The sequence below is a fragment of the Bombyx mandarina genome, chromosome 16, assembly GCF_030267445.1.
Source record: "Bombyx mandarina strain Sakado chromosome 16, ASM3026744v2".
Classification (NCBI taxonomy): domain Eukaryota; kingdom Metazoa; phylum Arthropoda; class Insecta; order Lepidoptera; family Bombycidae; genus Bombyx; species Bombyx mandarina.
The window spans coordinates 4,831,189-4,852,953 of record NC_143222.1 but is presented as its reverse complement, the minus strand read 5'-3'; the positions used below and the strand labels follow the sequence as shown (position 1 = coordinate 4,852,953).

The 21,765-nt window shown below is 39.9% G+C and overlaps 4 protein-coding genes and 1 pseudogene across 4 annotated transcripts in view; 3 read left to right on the top strand and 2 right to left on the bottom strand.

Annotated features, from left to right (window-relative positions):
- Flo2 (flotillin-2) overlaps positions 1-21,765 on the bottom strand; it is a 419,882-nt gene that overhangs the window by 94,738 nt on the left and 303,379 nt on the right. The gene's annotated exons all lie outside the window — the stretch shown is intronic.
- On the top strand, positions 1,881-7,857 carry LOC114252885 (glucose dehydrogenase [FAD, quinone]-like). The gene is made up of 4 exons (XM_089733510.1): positions 1,881-2,018; positions 4,051-4,226; positions 4,330-4,460; positions 5,624-7,857. Exons 2-4 carry the CDS (start codon positions 4,064-4,066, stop codon positions 5,876-5,878), a joined length of 549 nt encoding a protein of 182 aa, XP_089589636.1. The 5' UTR covers positions 1,881-2,018; positions 4,051-4,063; the 3' UTR covers positions 5,879-7,857.
- On the top strand, positions 6,041-7,857 carry LOC149501247 (glucose dehydrogenase [FAD, quinone]-like). The gene has a single exon (XM_089733509.1). The coding sequence runs from the start codon at positions 6,041-6,043 to the stop codon at positions 7,196-7,198; it is 1,158 nt and encodes a 385-aa protein (XP_089589635.1). The 3' UTR covers positions 7,199-7,857.
- On the bottom strand, positions 9,047-9,568 carry LOC149501246 (uncharacterized; annotated as a pseudogene).
- On the top strand, positions 15,977-20,613 carry LOC114252886 (glucose dehydrogenase [FAD, quinone]). Its single transcript, XM_089733485.1, has 3 exons — positions 15,977-16,314; positions 18,281-18,411; positions 18,884-20,613. Exons 1-3 carry the CDS (start codon positions 16,155-16,157, stop codon positions 20,459-20,461), a joined length of 1,869 nt encoding a protein of 622 aa, XP_089589611.1. The 5' UTR covers positions 15,977-16,154; the 3' UTR covers positions 20,462-20,613.

The following is a 21,765-nucleotide window of genomic DNA, read 5'->3' as shown; positions in this document are numbered from 1 at the left end:
TGTGTAAACGTTTAAACTTAAACATTTTTGTGGAAAACCATGAAATTGTGAGACTTCCGCCTAGATGAAAGGCGTATAGAAGGGGCAGTATATTGATGTTAAACTGACTGAGAACCCTTTGCATTAAGTGTACTGGGAATTAGGCTACCCTTTTTTTTTTTACCTAAAGCTTTTTTTTTGTCATAGCCCCTTTGTAATCAATATTGGGTGTGAAAATTTAGTTAGTGGGGACACGTCCTTACGGATCCATCAGATCCAATAACCTTTGCACTAGACGCGTTCAGCTCTAACACTAGGAGCAGGCTTAGGGACCCCGGTAACCGTACTCGTCGAACTCGACAAAGAGTTTGCCGTGCAACCTAACCCATGAATCAGCTCGCTGAGTTTCTCGCCGGATCTTCTCAGCGGGTCGCGATTCCGATCCGGTAGTAGATTTATTCGCGAAGCAGCTGCTCTTGAGCTGTTAGGTCTCCTTCGGAGGCGCTCGGGTAGCTGTTAGCAAATCCCACCCCTCCTGGCTGAGCCTTTGCTCGCCCACCTGTCCTGGTGAAACTGGAAAGGCCTCCGGGCCACCAGTAATACTTCAATCATAAAAACAAAAACAAAAAAAAAATGTTAGTGGGGACATAAACAAAAAATCTAGGTTTGTGTCTCACAATAGTTATAGGTATCTTCTGATTTATTTTTATTTTTTATTGCTTAGATGGGTGGACGAGCTCACATCCATCTGATGTTAAGTGGTTACTGGAGCCCATAAACATCTACAATGTAAATGCCGCCACCCACCTTGAGACATTAGTTGTAAGGTCAAACTTTTAACAGTTCAAAGGCTGCCCCACCCTTCAAACCGAAACGCATTACTGCTTCACGGCAGAAATAGGCAGGATGGTGGTACCTACCCGTGCGGACTAACAAGAGTACCCACCCTACCACCCGTAATTACGCAAATTATAAAATATATATTATTGCGGGTTTTTTTTTTATTACACGATGTTATTCCTTCACAGTGGAAGTAAATCGTGAACATTTGTTAGGTACGTATTTCATTAAAAAAATTGGTACCCGCCTGCGGGATTCGAACACCGTTGCATCGTTCGAAACTAATGCACCCGACGTCCATTTTGTTTTAGCGCCACAAATCCAAATAATGTCCCGGCAGCCTTCCGAAGATATTGGGATTCTTCGGGTCAACGTATAGAAATCGTTTGGAAGGTGAAGGCCAAGCTCTATCTAAAATGTTGAAACAGAGTGAAACGGTATTTCATCTCTGGACACCGACTTATGCTTTACAAAGTACAAGTTCGTATAACTACGCCCACCTCCTGGCCGACCCTCTCAAATAGCAGATACATCCATTTGACTCCATACAGAAGAAGATAGATCGGATTGCCGACAATCCCGTTATTAGAGACCGTTTGGAACCTTCTGTGTTCTGAGAAATTTGTTGAGATGATCCCGTCATCTTGTTTTAACCGTCGCACTGTCCGCCATCGGAGTATATTTCATCCTTATTACCTAAAGCTACTACGTTCATCCGCAGTGCGTTTCCTGAGATCTTATTTGCCACCCAGCAACTGGATTTAGAATGAAATTCCCTCCGCGATGTTTCCTGAACGCTATAACTTGTCCTTCTTCAAACGTGGTTTGCGGCTATGCTCATACATTACTAACGTCAATGAGCAACTTCCTGACGTCAGGTAGACTAGTAGTAGTAGATTAATAGCTCGTCTCGACAAAGACAATACAAAAAATACTTCCGCTTATTATTAAGGCGTATTTTTAAATTATATTATATGATTATTGACTTTGTAAACAAACGTGTTCTAAGCAAACACATTTCACGTGAAAAATCAATTGGTTCTTGCCAGACAGACATTCAACAAATACATAATATATTTCCATTTCATTACCCTACACAGTATAAAAACACCCTACTTGTGCAAGCTGCCCCACTGGACGCACACACTTGTCAATATCTACTTCAACACTGCTATTGTTTTACTGTGTACTAAATTAAGGTAATTCTTTCACATTCTTTTACATTTTATAATCGTCGTGGCCTAACGGATAAGACGTCCGATGCATTCGCGTTGAGCGATGCACCGATGTTCGAATCTCATGCGGGTACCAATTTTTCTAATGAAATACGTACTCAACAAATGTTCACGATTGACTTCCACGGTGAAGGAATAACATCGTGTAATAAAAAAGAAACCCGCAAAAATTATAATTTTCAGAATTTAGTAGGACCTCTTGTGAGTCCGCGCGGGTGGGTACCACCGCCCTGCCTATTTCTGCCGTGAAGCAGTAATGCCTTTCGGTTTGAAGGGTGAGGCAGCCGTTGTAACTATACTGAGACCTTAGAACTTACATCTCAAGGTGGGTGGCGCATTTACGTTGTGGATGTCTATGGGCTCCAGTAACCACTTAACACCAGGTGGGCTGTGAGCTCGTCCACCCATCTAAGCAATAAAAAAAAATATAAAAAAAAATTTGCATACCCGCCGCATTAGAATTTTTTTAAAGACTGAGCTATCTGAATAATATGCTTTCATATTAGGAAAAAACGGTACAGGGCTAAAAACGAAATAAAGCTATTCACATTTAATATTACCTTTTTATATATTATAGACGGGTGTACAACTTAGTATGCTTATATTTTTGCGTACTATTTATTGCGTATTATGTATTAGATATATTTTATTTGCGTATTTACACATGGTAGGGTGTATTGTACGAACATCTATATATCAGCAGCCCGATTATTACGGCGAAAAACTCATACCTTTCGAGTATATTGCTTGTTGGATTACTAAAGTGGCGGGTGAAAGGCGATTGCATGCAGCAGAGATGCGAATGTTGCGATGGATGTGTGGAGTAACGAGAATGGATAGAATACGGAATGAATATGTTAGAGGAAGTCTGAAAGTGGCACCTGTGACAGAGAAGCTGAGAAGTGCGCGTTTGAGATGGTATGGACATGTGATGAGACGAAATGAAAATGAGGTTGGTAAGAAAATGTTAACTATGAATGTGGAAGGATATAGAGGAAGAGGTAGACCTAAGAAGAAATGGATGGATTGTGTGAAAGACGATATGGGCAAGAGGGAAGTGAGCGAAGAAATGGTATATGATAGAAGAATACGGAAGGAGAAAACATGTTGCGCCGACCCCAGGTAACTGGGAGAAGGGCAGAATAATGATAGCATGCAATGGGCATTGAATAAAAAAACTGCATTTTTTTTATTATATAAAATTAAAGAAAGTAATATGTATTTTAAATAGGTATTCAATGTATATTTAAAATATTTTTAAATCAGTTTCATCATCAATCAGTCAGTCATCGGCGAAAAGCGGAATCGTTGCTCAAACAATTTTAACTTGTGACATGGCACTCAATTCGTCCTTCTATTAATGTCCTTTCATTTAATAAATAATTGGTATTTTTTCTACAGTACCTAAGAATAATATCTCTTAAAACATGTTCCGATTGTTAATATTACCGCATTAATAAATATGTCTTAAGAGTTCAAGTCATGACTATCTTCATGCTTAGAGATGAAATGAGAAAAGTGTAACCAATATAACTATATACCATATAACCAAACAGTCATTTGAGTCGTACACAGAGTATATAAAAATGTATTGGTTTGAATAAAGCCAATCAAGCCCTTATTTAAGCACAAACAATGTTCAAACATATTTAATAAAAATTATTGGTAAAGATAATTTTTCAGTAAATATTTTTCTGTAATCACCGAACCTATAATATAGTCCTAGAAATGGGAACAATAAGAGAAATTAAAACAAAAAGTGGTCAATGCTCATTGAGTCTTAAGTCTTATGTCTGAACGTGGGAGGCGGCATGTAGTTTATGTCAGTCAGCTTCGATAACCACTTTACGGGTGAGCCGTGAGCTCATTTACACTAAGAGGCGCGATAAAGCCATGACAATATCTTTAATTATTTCCACGACTTGCGAATATCTTTGAAAATACTACACTAATTTATCTGAAACATGTTTTAGTCAACTTGCAAAACTTTTTATAGGTTCGTGTGAAACATGTGGGCGTGTGATCCGACGTTCACTTCGACGGTGATAGACAGTTACGGAGACGCGGTTGGGTCCACGTTCGCTCAAGCTCTCACTAGTTTCCTCGCAGCGCAGTGTGCTCTTGTTGGAGACCATCTGTGGCCAGAGGATGCTATTAACTCTGTTGTCGATGGTAAGCATTATGAGATTATTTTTTATACTTGGAAAGGTTGTATACAACGTTCATTTTAAAGAGCATTTTATGAAATATTCACGACAAATCTTATTATTTTCAGGTAGTAGCTACGATTTTGTGGTTGTCGGAGCAGGATCAGCCGGCTCAGTCGTAGCAAACCGTTTAAGTGAAGTCTCAGAATGGAAAGTATTGCTAGTGGAAGCTGGAGGAAACCCAACCTTGAACACTGAGGTATATTCTTTAAATAATACAGAGGGCAACCGGTCCCGGACCGATAATATCAATATTGTACTATCCTAACGTAAAAAACAAAGCCCGCATATCGCGGAATTCATCTCTGGAAGCACTGAGGTCATGAACAGCGCCAATGATTTGACATGACACCCCGTTCGCAATGAGCAATATTTCTTGAGCGTCTAATTTTCTACGCTAGTTACTGCCTTCGAAGATCACATCCTTTTTTTCGGCAAGGTATTTGACGAATCCTGAATTTCGCTTACGACAGTTTCGAGATAAGCTTGCAAATATACAAGTTCCGAACAACAAAATTGGGACCGTCGGTATGCTCAGCAATTTCACTCTCTCGGTGGAAAATCTTCCTTTCGTCGCTATCTTCACAACGGCAATAAAAAAACTAATAGATTCTCACTGCTAGCGGTATTTGTTGCGAGCCCACACGCGTATGTACCAGTATCCTGCCTATTTCTGTCGACAATACGTTCGAGTTTGAAAAGCGGGACAGTCATTGCCTAAGAAATTGGACTTTGTCTCAATGACGCTGGCGGAATTCTAACTAGAGTATCTGTGGACGCCATGAAAATGAACCGCCAAAAAAAATACGATATCAATTTTCATTTTAGTAACTCAAACTAAAGGTTGTTAAAAGCATGTTTGATTCGCGTTACCTCCCATCCACATATCCTGCGCTCTTATTGTGGATGTTAAGTTGTTACCGAAAGCCATAGACTTCGGCGTTTTATTTTCTATACACGATCTAATACCTACATCGTAGATATAATTTGTGTTGAATACGTACTACTCGTTAACAAAAAAATTAAGTACCTGCCTGCGGGGCTGCAATACCGGCACATTCGCATCGCTCGATACGAATGGACTGACGTCTTATCCTTTAGGCCACGACGACTTTATTTTCATAATGCTACAATCCTGCAAAGCAAACTATATTATTGCACGAAAGCGCGCTTCGCTGTGCCATATACTTTTAATTGATTACTACTAACTTATTGATTACTTATATTGATTTGCACGCACTACAGTAGGTACTTATTCAAAGTGCCAACAAAACCTATGCATCGTTTCCACGCAGTCAAACGAAATGATGCGTGAATACCAAAATAAACAAAGAACAAACTGTAATTTTTATATTATTTCAGATGCCCCTAGTCTTTTATAACAACTTGGGTAGTAAAGAAGACTGGGGTTACCGCCCAGAACCGCAATCCGGCGCTTGTCTCAGTTATGAAACTAAAACATGTGCCTGGCCTAGTGGGAAGACACTCGGTGGTTCCGCTAGTATTAATGCTATGTTCTATGTCAGAGGTAACCAAATAGACTTCGATGGATGGGCAGAAGATGGCAACGATGGTTGGAGTTACGAAGACGTTCTGCCTTACTTTAAAAAAAGTTAAAATGTTGTAGCAGATATTTCAGAAGATGATACATATCATGGCACCAAAGGTGAATTGTATGTTACAAAAGATAAAAATTTAACGCCTTGGGAAGAGCTGGTTCTAAAAGCATACCCAGAGCTAGGAGTACAACATGTAAACGATATAAACGGAGAAAATCAAATGGGCGTAACACAAAGTCAAATTACTGTTTACAACAAAACAAGAATGAGTACCGCTAGAGCGTTCCTTTCGCCAATCCGGAATAGAAACAATTTGCATGTTATCAAAAATACACTGGCTACGAAAATTATATTTATAGAGAACAGTAATGCCGTTAGTGGAATTATGCTAAACAACAACGGCAAAGAATTTATGGTTAATGTGAACAAAGAGTTGATATTGTCAGCGGGAGCAATTAATTCACCGCACCTTTTAATGTTGTCCGGTATTGGACCTAAAGAACACCTACTTGAACAAAATATTACTGTCAAAATGGATTTAGCGGTTGGAGAAAATCTACAAGATCATGTCTTCGTGCCAGTAATGTATACAGCCCCTGCCAAAGAATCTGACGATATTACTATGAGCTTAGTCATAAACAACTTTTTCGATTACATGGTTAATAAAGAAGGAATACTTTGTGACACCAGTCCGCATAGAATAATTGCATTCGTCAATACCACTGATTCAACTGGTATGAGTCCTGACTTACAATTTCATCACGTTATTTTTACACCTAAAATTCACATTTTACTAGACTTTTTTGAGAAACACGGACTAAATAATGATATTATACAACAATTCCGTGAAATTAACAGCAATAAGTTCGCTATGATAATCTACAATACTTTATTGAAACCAAAATCACGAGGAAAAGTATTACTGCAAAGCAATAACCCATTTGATCGTCCATTGATATACGCCAACTATTTCAATGATAATGAAGACATGAAGACGTTAATAAGGGGTATGAGGAAATTTACTTTGAAATTAGGCGAAACAGACGCCTTCAAACAAGTAGGGTTAGAATTAGAATGGTTTCAAATACCAACCTGTGATAAACTTGATAAAACAAGTGACGAGTTTTTGGAGTGCATTTCGAGACACTTAACTTTTTCATTGTATCACCCATCGGGCACCGTAAAAATGGGACCAGAAGACGATCCTAGCTCAGTAGTGACTCCTGAGTTAAAAGTTCGAAATATTGAAAATTTGAGAGTAATTGACGCTAGTGTTATGCCTTCCATTGTAAGAGGTAATACTAATGCAGCGACAATCATGATTGGAGAAAAAGGTGCAGAACTAATCAAACAATCCCACATAAATACAACAGAATAACAACTTTAAAAAAATTCGAGTTAATTCCCTGTACATTCGTAGGATACATCCAAATTTCCTTGAAGGCATTAAGTGCTGTCTAAGGTTTTGTAAAACCACCTCAAAAATACTTTCCTTGTAGCCCTCTAAAACCTCTTCGAGAATACGAGAATTTAGGGACTACAGTGGATCATAATGTTTCGGACTTCAGCTGTTAAATAACATTTTGCTTCATATCGCCTGCACTCAGCATTAATTTGCATTCATGCTCTATAAAGCATGGTGGCATGTTCATGTTCGAATGAATAAAAACTTCTCTACGCTACGATGGTGATGGGCAGGACAGAATGCAAACGTCCCAAAGGACGCAGTCCCACGAAATAGTCGAACCAAATCAGATCCTGTCTGGACAATCAAACTGCACGATGCCCTTCACGAGGCCAAGGATCGCAGCAGATGGAGAACAATTATACATGAAAGAATGATGCAGTAGAGGAGTCACGATCCTCAGTAATGAGGAGAGCGACGCAAGGAAGAGGAGGACGTTATTTATAACAAACACAGGTTTTACAAGGACTAAAATAGCTATTGTGATTAAATCTTTAATAGAATGCCAATGTACTACAATGGAATTTAAATAGATTAAAAGAAGAAAAACTAAAAAAAATCATTAAAAGGTTTATTAGTGTTTTAATACCTTACTAGACGATGACCGAGCTTTTTTTTTGATAACGCCATCTTGTTGTGTCTTTAAAGCGGTTAGTTGCCCTCAATTAAGAAAAATAGTATTATTATTCGTCAATAGATGTCGGGAAGAGTTGATTATTGAAAACACGAATAAAACAACGTTTTCTGAAAATGAATCGTAGCTAGATCGATTTATCGCCCCCGAAATCCCCTGTATACTTAATTTTATGAAAATTGTTGGAGCCGTTTCTGAGATTCAGATTATATAAGTATACATATATTAATATACAAGAATTGCTCGTTTAAAGGTATAAGATAAGATATATACAAACACCTACACGCTAAGGTAACACTGACATAGCCTCTGTAGGCTATCAGCATAGGTAAAAAAGAAAAAATTACAGCAACTAATTCATATAATGAAGTAAACTGAAGAGAAACATAGCAATAAATAATGATCAGGCGCTCAGAAGTACACATGTAAAAAAAAAAAAAATTAGGCAACACTCGGATTCTCGCGATCAAACCATATATTAAACTTCATAACTGTAAATATATATATTATTAGGAATCAGAAGAAAAATCATTTAAAAAAATATAACAATTAGCACACGTTTACAGAGACTTAAAACAATGACTCACGCACACCATGTCCACGACTACCTTCTCTTACGAACGCCGCCGATCGAATGAATGTTTCGAGCAAAGGCGTTGCTATTTATAGGCACTGTACCCACAACATTATTATAAAATTCGTGTTTCCTAAATTAACACTTAAAGTCTTTGAACGATGTTCTCTCGACGAATGTCAACCGACAATTGCGCGGGTGACGGAGCTGCGCGCCGGTTTTACACCCTTTTTGTAGGGTATTCCTTACACGGCCTCTCCTGACTGTGGTTCGTCCTCGACCACATAACTGGGGTCCACTCGTAACGATGATGCGGAAGCGTGCGAAAGATCTTGTTAAGTCCGCGCCTCCCGAAAGTTCGGCAGGGCAGCCGTCCCAGCTCCAGTCTGCAACCACGATGTGAGGCTGCACCACGTGTGGCGGGCGTCCCGCTCGACCGTCCTGATAGATAATCCTGAAAATGCAGGCGGAGCGCATAATTAGCTCAGCAGGACTGCAAACGAATTACTCCTTACTCGTGACTCCCTGCGTCGGGCTTAGTAGACCAAAGGCATCATAGTCCCCAACGAGTGAAGCAGCAGTCGTACGGCACCGTGAAGTCGGCGGCTCGCCAGCATCACGTGCAGTGTGCACACGAGCAGCACGTGCGGTCAGTACGCCAGAAATAGACGAGCGCGCGCAGGCAGCGACACGCGAGTAACACGTGCAGTATGCACGCCAGAAGTAGATGAGCGCGCGCAGACAGCGGCACGCGAGGAGTACGCGCAGTATGCACGTCTGAAGCAGGCGAGCGCGCGCAGGTAGCGGCACGCGAGCAGTGCGCGCAGTATGCACGTCTGAAGCAGGCGAGTGCGCGCAGGTAGCGGCACGCGAGCAGTACGCGCGGTATGCACGGTATGCACGTCTGAAGCAGGCGAGTGCGCGCAGGTAGTGGCACGCGAGCAGTACGCGCGGTATGCACGTCTGAAGCAGTCGAGCGCGCGCAGCCAGCGGCACGCAAGCAGTACGCGCAGTTTGCACGCCAGAAGTGAGAGAGCGCGTGCAGGTAGCGGCACGGGAGCAGTGCGCGCAGTAGCAATCATCCTTAATGCGCATATTCCTGTTATTATCCAAGGGCCAGTGTGCGTCGCCCTTCGTTAAGTGTCTTCTGCATTTGGTTACCAGTGATCCCTGTAAAATGGTCCCAGACCCACTCGTACGAAGATCGTATTAAAAACGTACGAGTGCATTCCACACGCAGAGTTTATTCAAACGTGTGAAGCTTCCCGGCACGCCGACTATACTCAAACGTGCCGAGGCTTCTCAATACGCCAGCTTAGGCCGATTGTATTGAGGCATCTCACCGTGTAGAATTAATCACACGAGTGAGGGATACGTAAAATGGTCCCAGACCCACTCGTACGAAGATCGTATTAAAAACGTACGAGTGCATTCCACACGCAGAGTTTATTCAAACGTGTGAAGCTTCCCGACACGCCGACCATACTCAAACGTGCCGAGGCTTCTCAATACGCCAGCTTAGGCCGATTGTATTGAGGCATCTCACCGTGTAGAATTAGTTACACGAGTGAGGGATACGTAAAATGGTCCCAGACCCACTCGTACGAAGATCGTATTAAAAACGTACGAGTGCATTCCACACGCAGAGTTTATTCAAACGTGTGAAGCTTCCCGGCACGCCGACCATACTCAAACGTGCCGAGGCTTCTCAATACGCCAGTCTAGGCCGATCGTATTGAGGCATCTCACTGTGTAGAATTAATCACACCAGTGAGGGATACGTAAAATGGTCCCAGACCCACTCGTACGAAGATCGTATTAAAAACGTACGAGTGCATTCCACACGCAGAGTTTATTCAAACGTGTGAAGCTTCCCGGCACGCTGACAGTACTCAAACGTGCAGAGGCTTCTCAATACGCCAGTCTAGGCCGATCGTACTGAGGCATCTCACCGTGTAGAATTAATCACACGAATGAGGGATACGTAACTAGAGAGCAATCATCTATAGCTCACCCTTCAGGTTCACCATAGGAATACGTATATTTGTGAACAATGATAATTATTAACTTTACTGACTCACAAAGAAGGTAGCACATGTCTCAGGAGTCCACTCGCCCCGCCACGACACCATATATTGTGCAGCTGTTTGCGTAGTTTTGCCATAACTGCCGCTGAGCAGCCGTAGGGTATAACGTCCACTGGGTAGAATTTCGACAACCTTATACGGGCCACGCATGCCGGAATCAAGTTTACCTGCCGACCGATATTACGCAGCTACCGGCACGTCGCTTGCGTGCTACTGCCGCAGGAACCATCGAGGGGCCCGAGCTGGCGGCTATGCCCGTGAGGCACCATCCTCACCATTCCACGGATTGCCGGATCTACATTTCCTGTAGACTGTGAGTTATTACCCAAACAAGATTATAGACATTAAAAACGGCTGCTGCTCGTCGGTGCCCGTCCACGCGAGCATCATGTCGCTTTTCACTCCGTGATACCAATTGATAAGCTCTACCTTGACCTAGTTCTCGACGAACTTCACGGCTCCGAAACACCTCAGTCGTGACATCATTAATTAGAGTCCTCACCACAGGTGTGGTGGCGTCTTTTCTACCAGAAGCTGCAGGGCGGATGTCTGTTGTCTTGCGTTTTGTGATGTTCAGAATGAGCTGTAATCTCAAAAGTTGAATTGACCATTTTGCCAACATAATCCCGAATTCACCTTCGGAAGTATGCAGTCAACCTCAAGAATTATCTACCTGTGTGACATTACGAGTCACTGGTGACTCAACTAGTGCCTGAACCCTATAAGGACTCGGCCTAACCTGACCTCCACTAAAAATGAAATCAAATCGTGGGTAGATTAGTGTTCGCGGCTCTAACCCGAGGGCCCATTATGCCCCGTATCACTATTAAAGTTTTATCAAAGCACTGGCGAGGGTAGACGCCTCAGAACCAGGAATACTAGATTCTACGTGGCCTTGTTGCGAACCAACGATATTCGACATGGGAGTCATAACTGTCCGTAGAATATCGGTGGTCTGTTCAGCGTGCGCCTTATCGTTAGAACGTGTCGCGACAAGTTCTATCGTGCGCGAGCGCATCGTTCGCATCGCGATTCTGTCTATCATCTCTGTGATCGCGAAAGCATAATATCGTTTTCGATTACGAGAATCATCTCGAGACGGTCGCCTCCGTGTACTAGGAGTTTCAGTATGTCTCATTATCACAGTTAAAATTTGCAATCACACAAGAAAAATAACAAATAAAGTATGAAAGCATCAAAGTAAGCAGTCATTGTAAAACAAAACAAAGTTCAGAGTTTTACGCTACTGTGGGCTATTTGAGTCCTTTATCCCACTTCTGATATTAGGAATCAGAAGAAAAATCATTTAAAAAAATATAACAATTAGCACACGTTTACAGAGACTTAAAACAATGACTCACGCACACCATGTCCACGACTACCTTCTCTTACGAACGCCGCCGATCGAATGAATGTTTCGAGCAAAGGCGTTGCTATTTATAGGCACTGTACCCACAACATTATTATAAAATTCGTGTTTCCTAAATAAAGTCTTTGAACGATGTTCTCTCGACGAATGTCAACCGACAATTGCGCGGGTGACGGAGCTGCGCGCCGGTTTTACACCCTTTTTGTAGGGTATTCCTTACAATATATATATATATATATAAATATATATTTATTGCTTAGATGGGTGGACGAGCTCACAGCCCACTTGGTGTTAAATGGTTACTGGAGCCGATAGACATCCACAACGTAAATGCGCCACCCACCTTGAGATATAAGTTCTAAGGTCTCACGTATAGGTCTACGGTACTATAGTCTTTTCGGAAACCGGCTTGTTCGGGTGGCTGGAAGTCATCAAGCCTGCGCGCGAGACGGTTCGTAACAACTCTCGAGAACAACTTATAGACATGACTCAGAAGTGAGATGGGTCTATAATACTTCAAACAAGTATTGTCACCCTTTTTGAAAAACAGTACCATCACACTTCTGGTCCATGCCAGGGGCACATTCCCATCATGAATGATGGAATTAAATAAATTTTGAAGGGCCCGAAGGACTGGTTTTCCACCCGCCTTCAGAAGTTCGGCAGTAATTCCAACCTCACCCGGTGTCCTGTTGTCCTTAAGTTGTTTGAGAGCCATTCTAATCTTGCACACGCTGACGTCGGGGATATCTTCGGTATAGTGTCGGACTAATCTAACTCTTGGATCCTTTGCTAGAGTTTCCACGGGTTGTCGAGTAGATGTGTAATTTTTTTTTAATTCATTTTTATTTAGAGTTCATTTAATGTTTATCCTTACAAATAATTTGATAGTTTTGTCAATTTTGGCAGAGTAGCTCCCACTTCGACATGTTAACAGTTTTTATAAACACCTCTCAAAAATTCTTATTCTCACATATTATAATAACACAATCTTCATAAAATATATTGTCGCACATTATAAACGAATACATTAAAAATCTACATATTTTTACATGAATACAACATATTTTTAAATATGGATGGATAAATGAGATAATGGACCACCTGTCAATATGAAGTTACCGGAGCCCATAGACATCTACAACGTAAATGCTACCATCTACCTTGAGATATGAGTTCTTAGGTCTCAGTTTTTACAGTACAACGGCTGCCCCACCCTTCAAACCGAAACGCATTACTGCTTCAGGGCAGAAATAGGTAGGGTGGTGGTACCTACCCGTGCGGACTCACAAGCGATCCTACCACCAGTAAAAATGCCACCACCTCTAGATATGGAGTTCGGGACTGACATTTAACTTCAAGGTGGTACCGTTGAAATTATTCGCTCGTCAGTTTCAAAGAAGGTAACAGAAAAAAAGTAGATCGCCCGATACCTAATATAAATAAAACAATTAAAAATAGAACCATATTATTCAACATATCTCCTAGTACGGTTCAGGTACGGTTCACGTGATGGCAAGCAGTTACCAGAACCCAGTAGTACGACAAACGAGAATCCCGCTAGTCCTTACCTGAGACATGCGAGGATATATTATGCGGAAAACAACACTGCTTCGCGGCCCAAATTTGTAGGATTTTTTATTGCACTCGTAAAGACAGACAAGCAACCGACTCAGCTGATAGTGACAAAGGCACAGCCGCGTTACTACTATGATGGAGATATCTACCCATACGGGCTGACAAAATGTCTAAGCCGTTGTTTATTATACAAATGTTTTACGTGTTTCTTTTTCATTCCACAGAACTATATATTATTATTCCATCAAGAAATTCGTTCGTGAACAGATATTTTAAGTATTTTCCCAGCTTTAACTTCCACGGTGAAGGAATAACATCGTGTGATAAAAATCAAACCCGAAAAATTATAATTTGCGTAATTATTGGTGGTAGGACCTCTTCTGAGTCCGCGTTGGTATAATTTGCGTAATTATTGGAGCTCGTCCACCCATCTAAAAAAAAGCTTGCTTAGAAAATTTGTGCCTGCTTGTGGAATTTGAACCCCAGCATATTCGCATAGCTTGATGCGAGTACACCGGGCTTCCTAATTTAAGATCACAACGATTTCTAAACATATACATATATTTTTCAATAGAAAATTGATATTCAAGCAATTCCTCTAAGAGAGCCTTCGTTTGGAGCCGGATCCCTCAGGAGGCGAATCTAACTCATACTTGACCGCTTTTTATGGCATTATTATAAAATTGTGACGACATAAGAACAGTATCCGGTTCAATTTTAAAAATTACACTCCGTGCCACTTTACATAGATGAATCAAAAAACATGCATAGCCGTGAAGAATACTTAAATATACATATAAAAAAGTCAACAAGCAATTTTGTTATTACGTACACTATTGATTCAACCTTCATTACGAACAGATTCCGTTTGCAAAAAATAAACATGTCATCCCATCGTCTGTATGTCAATAACTATTACAACACCTTGTGTAGAAATATTCTCCGGTAATATACAACTAAATAATTTCCATCACTATCACACCTATTTATCAAAAAGAGGTGAGTGGAAAATATTTAGTTATATTATAAATAACAGATTATATATATTATATTTTGGAACGAAGTTCCTTATGGGACGATGCGGAGGGGAACCCTAACCGGGAAAAACGTCCGTAACGTAAGATTTTTATTATTTATGTATAGTTTTAGTATGGCTTAGTCTTAGTATGATGGCTATACAGTGTCAATGTATAGTCTACGTGATGACGGTTATTATTATTATTCATATAAATAGCTGTTTCTTTGTATATTGTTATTATATATTTTTTAGAAATCATTGTGAATAAAATAAAGTTGATAGCTTTGTAAAGTAGTTTTTTTATCAATAAAAAAATCATCATAAAAAATGTATACCCGAATAAGGATTTTCTTTATACCTCGAATAGAACCTAAAATTAATATTTTTATAATAAGGAATTTTGTTCCTATCCGGTGTCCCACGACACCACACATATTTTTTTCGTATTTTCAGTGAGTCCGTTAAATGCGTACACGGCCGTCAAGAACAAAGCTGCGGGCAAAACAGCCAGTAATTAAATATGGCAATTACAAGCGGCTTACACAATTACAGGCAAGAGACGGCGCAAGATCCCAAAGAGAGTGATTTTTTTTAAATTTTAAATTGTGAGTTGGTTTGACGAACTCACGACCCACCTGCTGTTAAGTGGTTACTGGAGCCCATAGTCATCAACAAGGCAACTGTCGCCACCCTCCTTGAAGCATGAGTTCTAGGGTCTCAGTTCCTTACAGTACAAAGTTGAGTCTTATCGCAATGGGCCTGTAATTCGGAGTGTCCGATCAGTCGGTCGATCAATGGGGATAGGATGGACATTGACGGACCTTCAATCAATCAACGGGGTCGTCGTACCCCCTTTAGGAGGCACGGATCGGGCCTCGCGGCGAGGCCCAGTACACGAGCATAGACTCTCTGCTTCTCAAGCAGGGATGAAGTTAAAGCTAAGATGGAACTCCGCGAAGATGGAACCCTATTGTTTGCAAAATACGGTGCGTATAGAAATACTCAAGAAGAGATTTATCAATACTTAGCCTTAATTATTACTGACTTGGGTTATAGACGCAGCTAACGGCTGTTACTAATGTTTATGGTTAAAATAAAAAGTTGTATTTTTTTATTCAAGTAGTTTATTTGCGCCTTGATAAATACAATATTGTCCGAATCAGTTACCAGTGAACCGGTTACCAGTTACCAGTGAGCCTCCGAAGAAACTACGACTCCCGACAATAGCCGAAGGTCTTCGAAGCAGCCGTCTTCAACCAGCGCAAAAACAGATAGCAGAGAATTATTACACGACTCGGCAACAGCCATACAGACCGGGTCGCGTACAATTACTGTTAAAGATACTTCAATTAATTTATACAATCTTAAAAAATATATTTGCTGTCTCTTAATAAATTACAGAGAAAGGCGTTTTTCGTGATTTATCAATCACATGGTTCTCTATCTTAGATCAATACTGTTGATACATTTTAGATCAACGATAACAATAGTGGAAGCACTAAAAAAAAAACGTTGACTACTTATAACATGAACTTGTTTAACGCACCAAGAGCACAGCGCGTCATCGTCTATCACACATATTTACTCATTCGCAAATTTCTAGTCGACCATGTGGACGTGTGATCCGGCGTTGACTTCTAATATCGTGAACAGTTATCATGCAACAGGGCCGATATTCATGCAGGCCCTGGCCACTTTCTTCGCGGCGCAGTGCTCTATTGCCGGCGATCATCTGTGGCCGGAAGACGCTATCGAGGAAGTTGTCAAAGGTAGGCTTATTATGCTGCAATTATCTTTTTTAAACAGTACATCCTGAATCTGTTCCGAATTACAGAGAAATAACTTAGAGAGATAAAATTATTTTCATTTGATTCAACTTGAATATAATTTAAGTCGTCGTGGCCTAAAGGATAAGACGTCCGGTGCATTCGTATGAAGCGATGCACCTGTGTTCGAATCCCGCAGGCGGATACCAATTTTCCTAATGAAATACGTACTCAACAAATGTTAACGATTGACTTCCACGGTGAAGGAATAACATCGTGTAATAAAAATGAAACCCGCAAAATTATAATTTGCGTAATTACTGGTGGTAGGACCTCTTGAGAGTCTACACGGGTAGGTACCACCACCCCGCCTATTTCCGCCGTGAAGCAGTAATGCGTTTCGGTTCGAAGGGTGGGGTAGCCGTTGTACTGTAAAAACTGAGACCTTAGAACTCATATCTGGAGGTGGGTGGCGCATTTACGTTGTAGATGTCTATGGGTTCCAGTAACCACTTAACATCAGGTGGGCTGTGAGCTCATCCATCCATCTAAGCAATAAATAAAAAAATCATGTACTTATTAATTATGTCAAATAAACTTCATTAGAAATATTATTATATAACGGATTCTTAGTACGATTTTTTTATTTTTGTGAGTTCTCGATATTTCGGCGCTGTTACAAGGGCCAAGATAACGGGTCGATTATGTGGATTAGATGTAGATAACGGCATGTTTGAAGCAATCAAAATAAAATTCAATAGGTTACGATGTTTCTAGAAATGGAACCGCTTATATTACTAGCTTTACGTCAATACCCAAACCGGACCGGGACGCTACAGAATGATCTTGCAGATGTGATGTATTCTTTTTTCCTCTGCCCATTCGCTGGTAGCCTATGAGGTTATTCCAACTACGGCCGGACGGGTATGTGAGCTCACGGGCTCAGCCTGAGAGAATTAGCTAACATTAGCCCTAGCAAGAGCAGTGCTTCGCAGAATCTACCACCGGATCGGAATCGCGACCCACTGAGAAAATTCGGCGAGAAACTCAGTGGGCTGTGTCTGTGTCACTCGTCAAAGTCTTCGTTGTAATCGACGAGATCTAAGAGGACGGTGACCAGTGCTTGAGGGGGCCTTAAAACACCGAAAGTTGATCGTTGATATTGTATCTTAACGCAACGTTTTGCTATAAACGTTTTAATCCAAACAAGTTTGAGAAAAATATTCATACCGGTAGACAACGACCTGTTTATTTGGCATCTAGTGGATTTAGATTCGTTAGCAACATTAAAGCACTTTTATACGATCGATGCCGTTACGTCTACTGGTGGTAGGACCTCTTGTGAGTCCGCGCGGGTGAGTACCACCACTCTGCCTATTTCTGCCGTGAAGCAGTAATGCGTTTCGGTTTGAAGGGTGGGGCAGCCGTTGTAGCTATACTTGATATCTTAGAACTTATATCTCAAGGTGGGTGGCCCATTTACGTTGTGAATGGCTATGGGCTCCAGTAACCACTTAACACCAGGTGGACTGTGAGCTCGTCCACCCATATAAGCATTAAAAAAAAAAACTAATCATTTATATGTTTTGTAACAACAAACATCAACATTTCTATAACGAATTCTACATATAAAAGAAATTCTATTTATAAATTCTGTTATTATATAGACTCAACGACTTTAAATAACTCTAATGACATAATCTAATTCTATTCTATAAAGCTAATTGTTTATTTTTTTTATTTAATAATATAACGTTAACGCCCCATAAAGGATTGTAAGTTAGAGGTGCCTTTGATCTGCAGTATTTTTGGCCGTATCTGTTAGATATTAATTTTCATATTAACACATGATACGGGTGATAATTTGAAAACATAATTTATTGTGGAATTAAATGCATTTTGCTTTTTTTTTTATCTCATTATCTTTCTTTTCGAACACATACGTGTATCATATAAACATTATTTTCAGATCCATACTATGATTTTATCGTAGTGGGAGCAGGATCCGCGGGTGCTGTAGTCGCAAACCGTCTTAGCGAGGTATCGAAATGGAAAGTACTGTTGGTTGAAGCTGGAGGGAATCCAACGCTGAACACAGAGGTAAATTATGATTTACAAGCCATACTAGTAGAAATATAGGACCAAGAACAATGAAGTGCTATTCATTTAAGTGGCCACAGCAAACAAATGACTAGGCCAGTTGTTTTAAAAGTGTAAAAGGGTCCTGGAGAAAATAAATGACCGTAACCGAATAACGATACGGATAACATCTGATAATTCTCAACATTGTGCTAATTTCTGCCGCGGAGCGATAATGCGTTCTAATCGATTAAAGATGCCTATCCATTTATGTTGATAAAAAATTAACAAACTAAAAAACGACCTAAAAACCGCGACGCCCGATTTATTTATGATATAAACATAGACCAAATGATGAGACAAGCCTTCTGCTCCTTTGATAAAGTGGTCATCACCACTATGGGCATCTTAAAGTCAAGGAAGCAGCTGTGCCATATAAACAAAACACTAATAATGATAAAACACGACATCTACATATTTTAAAGTTTTGCAGATACCGCAAGTTTTCTTCAACACTTTTGGGAGTGATGCAGACTGGGCATATACGAATGTACCACAACCAAATGCATGTCGCGGTTATAAAGCTAAAAGTTGTACGTGGCCCAGAGGTAAGGCATTGGGTGGTTCCAGCAGTATCAATGGAATGTATTACGTAAGAGGTAATAAATTAGATTACGACGAATGGGCGGCAGCAGGCAACTACGGTTGGAGCTATGAAGAAGTTCTACCCTATTTCAAAAAAAGTGAAAAATTCAACACTGACTCATCTGGAGATGACAAATATCATGGTACTGAAGGGTATTTATATGTTACCAAAGATAAAAATAATAATCCTTTTGAAGAACTACTTATTAAAGCTTACACAGAAATAGGGGTAAAAAATCTGAGCGACGTGAACGGTGTTAACCAAATGGGAGTAACAAGAGCGCAAACTACAATTCATAATGGCATTAGAATTAGTACCGCACGGGCTTTTTTAAGCCCAATAACAAATAGAAAAAATTTACATGTGATTAAAAATACACTCGCCACTAAAATATTTTTTGAAAAGAATACTAATATCGTTAGTGGAATTTCAATACACAGAGATGGAAAAAATATAACAGTGAACATAAAAAAGGAGTTAATAGTATCGGGTGGGTCTATAAATTCACCGCAGCTTTTAATGTTGTCCGGGATTGGACCAAAAAGTGATTTAAAAAATTTAGGAATAGACGTTGTAGCCGATTTGCCAGTAGGTGAAAATTTACAAGATCATATATACATTCCAATTGTTTTCAAAGCTCCTGCGGAAGATGGCATGTCTCTAACGCTGCCGAAAATAGCAATGGAATACATTAACTATATTACTTCTAAGCAAGGAACGCTGTCTGATACAAGTCCACATAAGATAATTACATTTGTTAACACTACAGATTCCACAGCCACTAGTCCAGATATGCAGTTTCACCACGTCGTGTTTCCCCCAAATGTACATCTTTTGTTGGACATGTTCGAAAAACATGGCTTAAAGGAAAACATTGTTCAGCAATTCAGAGAACTTAACAAAGACAATATTATAATTTTGATAGCAGCGACGTTATTAAAACCTAAAAGCAAAGGAAAGATAATTCTTAAAAGTAAGAACCCTTTTGAGTATCCCCTTATTTACGCAAATTACTTCGACGATCCCGAGGATATGAAAACATTATTGAGAGGAATAACACAGTACGTTTTTAAATTAGCAGCCACAGATTCCTTTAAGGCAAGCGGTCTACAATTAGATTGGTTGAAGCTTGAAGCTTGTGAAAAGTATAATACCGAAAGTAATGAATTTTTAGATTGTTATTCGAGAGAAATGACAATTTCTTTGTATCACCCAACAAGCACAGTCAAAATGGGACCAGATAGTGATTCTTCGACAGTTGTAAACCCAGAGTTGAAAGTCAGGAAAGTACAAAAATTGAGGGTTATCGATGCCAGTATAATGCCAGATGTTTTAAGAGGCAATACTAATGCACCGACAATAATGATAGGAGAAAAGGGTGCAGATCTAATCAAAGAATTTTGGTTAAAACATACGGAGCTGTGACGGATAAAATAAAACAAAAAATATATTAAAAATCTATTCGACTTGAGTTTGGCTTTAATTTATAAATCTACGTAGATAAATGTTCATATTTTCCAACGTTTTCACAAAGCGCACAACTTATGAATAAAAAATAAACAAAGTTAATAGTTAAATTCGTTTTTCAATAATCTTCAAAGAATCATTAAATCGTTCCCATTTTACAGGACGAAACAAGTGAAACCACATATCGATTTTAACTTAATTGACGGGTATTTTCAATTCGCAACGCAATTGTCCCTTTTCTGCTCAATATGATATAGTTTCAATGACGGAACAACGGTTGAATGTATAAAATCTTATTCATCAAATTTCTAGACATCCGTTTTACTCTTGATTATATATTCATTTCAACTGTCTTACTCCTCAAATCGGGAGAGCTCACAGCCCACCTGGAATTAAGTGGTTACTGGAGCCCATAGGCATCTAAAACGTAAATGCGCCACTCACCTAGAGATATAAGTTCTAAGGTCTCAAGTATAGTTACATTACATTTAGGCAGAACAGCTGTATCTCTCCCAGTCTAGCAGCACTTCTTACCACTGGTACACGAGCACACGGCCCACCTGATGGTGAGTGGTTACCGTCACCCATGAACTTCAGCAATGCCAGGGGCAGAGCCAAGCCGCTGCCTACCGCTAACTTACCACTGGTAAGCAGTATTCATTGCAAAATTTTATACTTACACAATTAATTAAAAGGAGATTCATGAATCTTGAGTTTATGTTACATATTACGCAAAGAGAGATTAAAAACATATCAAAATAATGTGTAATCATTATTATTATTTAAACATTATTTCAAAATTGCGCATGTTATTTAAAAAGATTTCCATAGCGCTTGTCATGCTCATTATGAAAATCGGTATTGTCCATTCAGTGCTACATGTTCCATAGGTTTGTAATCATTTAATTCTTAGCTTTGGTAATCCGTGATTTCATAAGGCAGATTTGGTAATGTTTCTGACCTAGTATGTTTGAGATGTTTGTGTGTGTAAATGATTATTCAAAAGTATTTTTATTTTCGTATTCTTTAGAGACTAGGTGATATAGGTGATAGAAAATAGTAACATATCGACCAATCTTCGTCGTGATTCGTTTTGTACTGAAAAATCACCAAACTGAAATTTTTCAAACCAACGCTTCACTTTTCGATCGTTAACAGTATCTCCCTAATCGCCCTAGCTATGTTGCGTGCAGATTTTGAAGCATTATCACGCATTTTTACAAAAATATACACTCATACAAAAGAAAATTACAAATATTGAT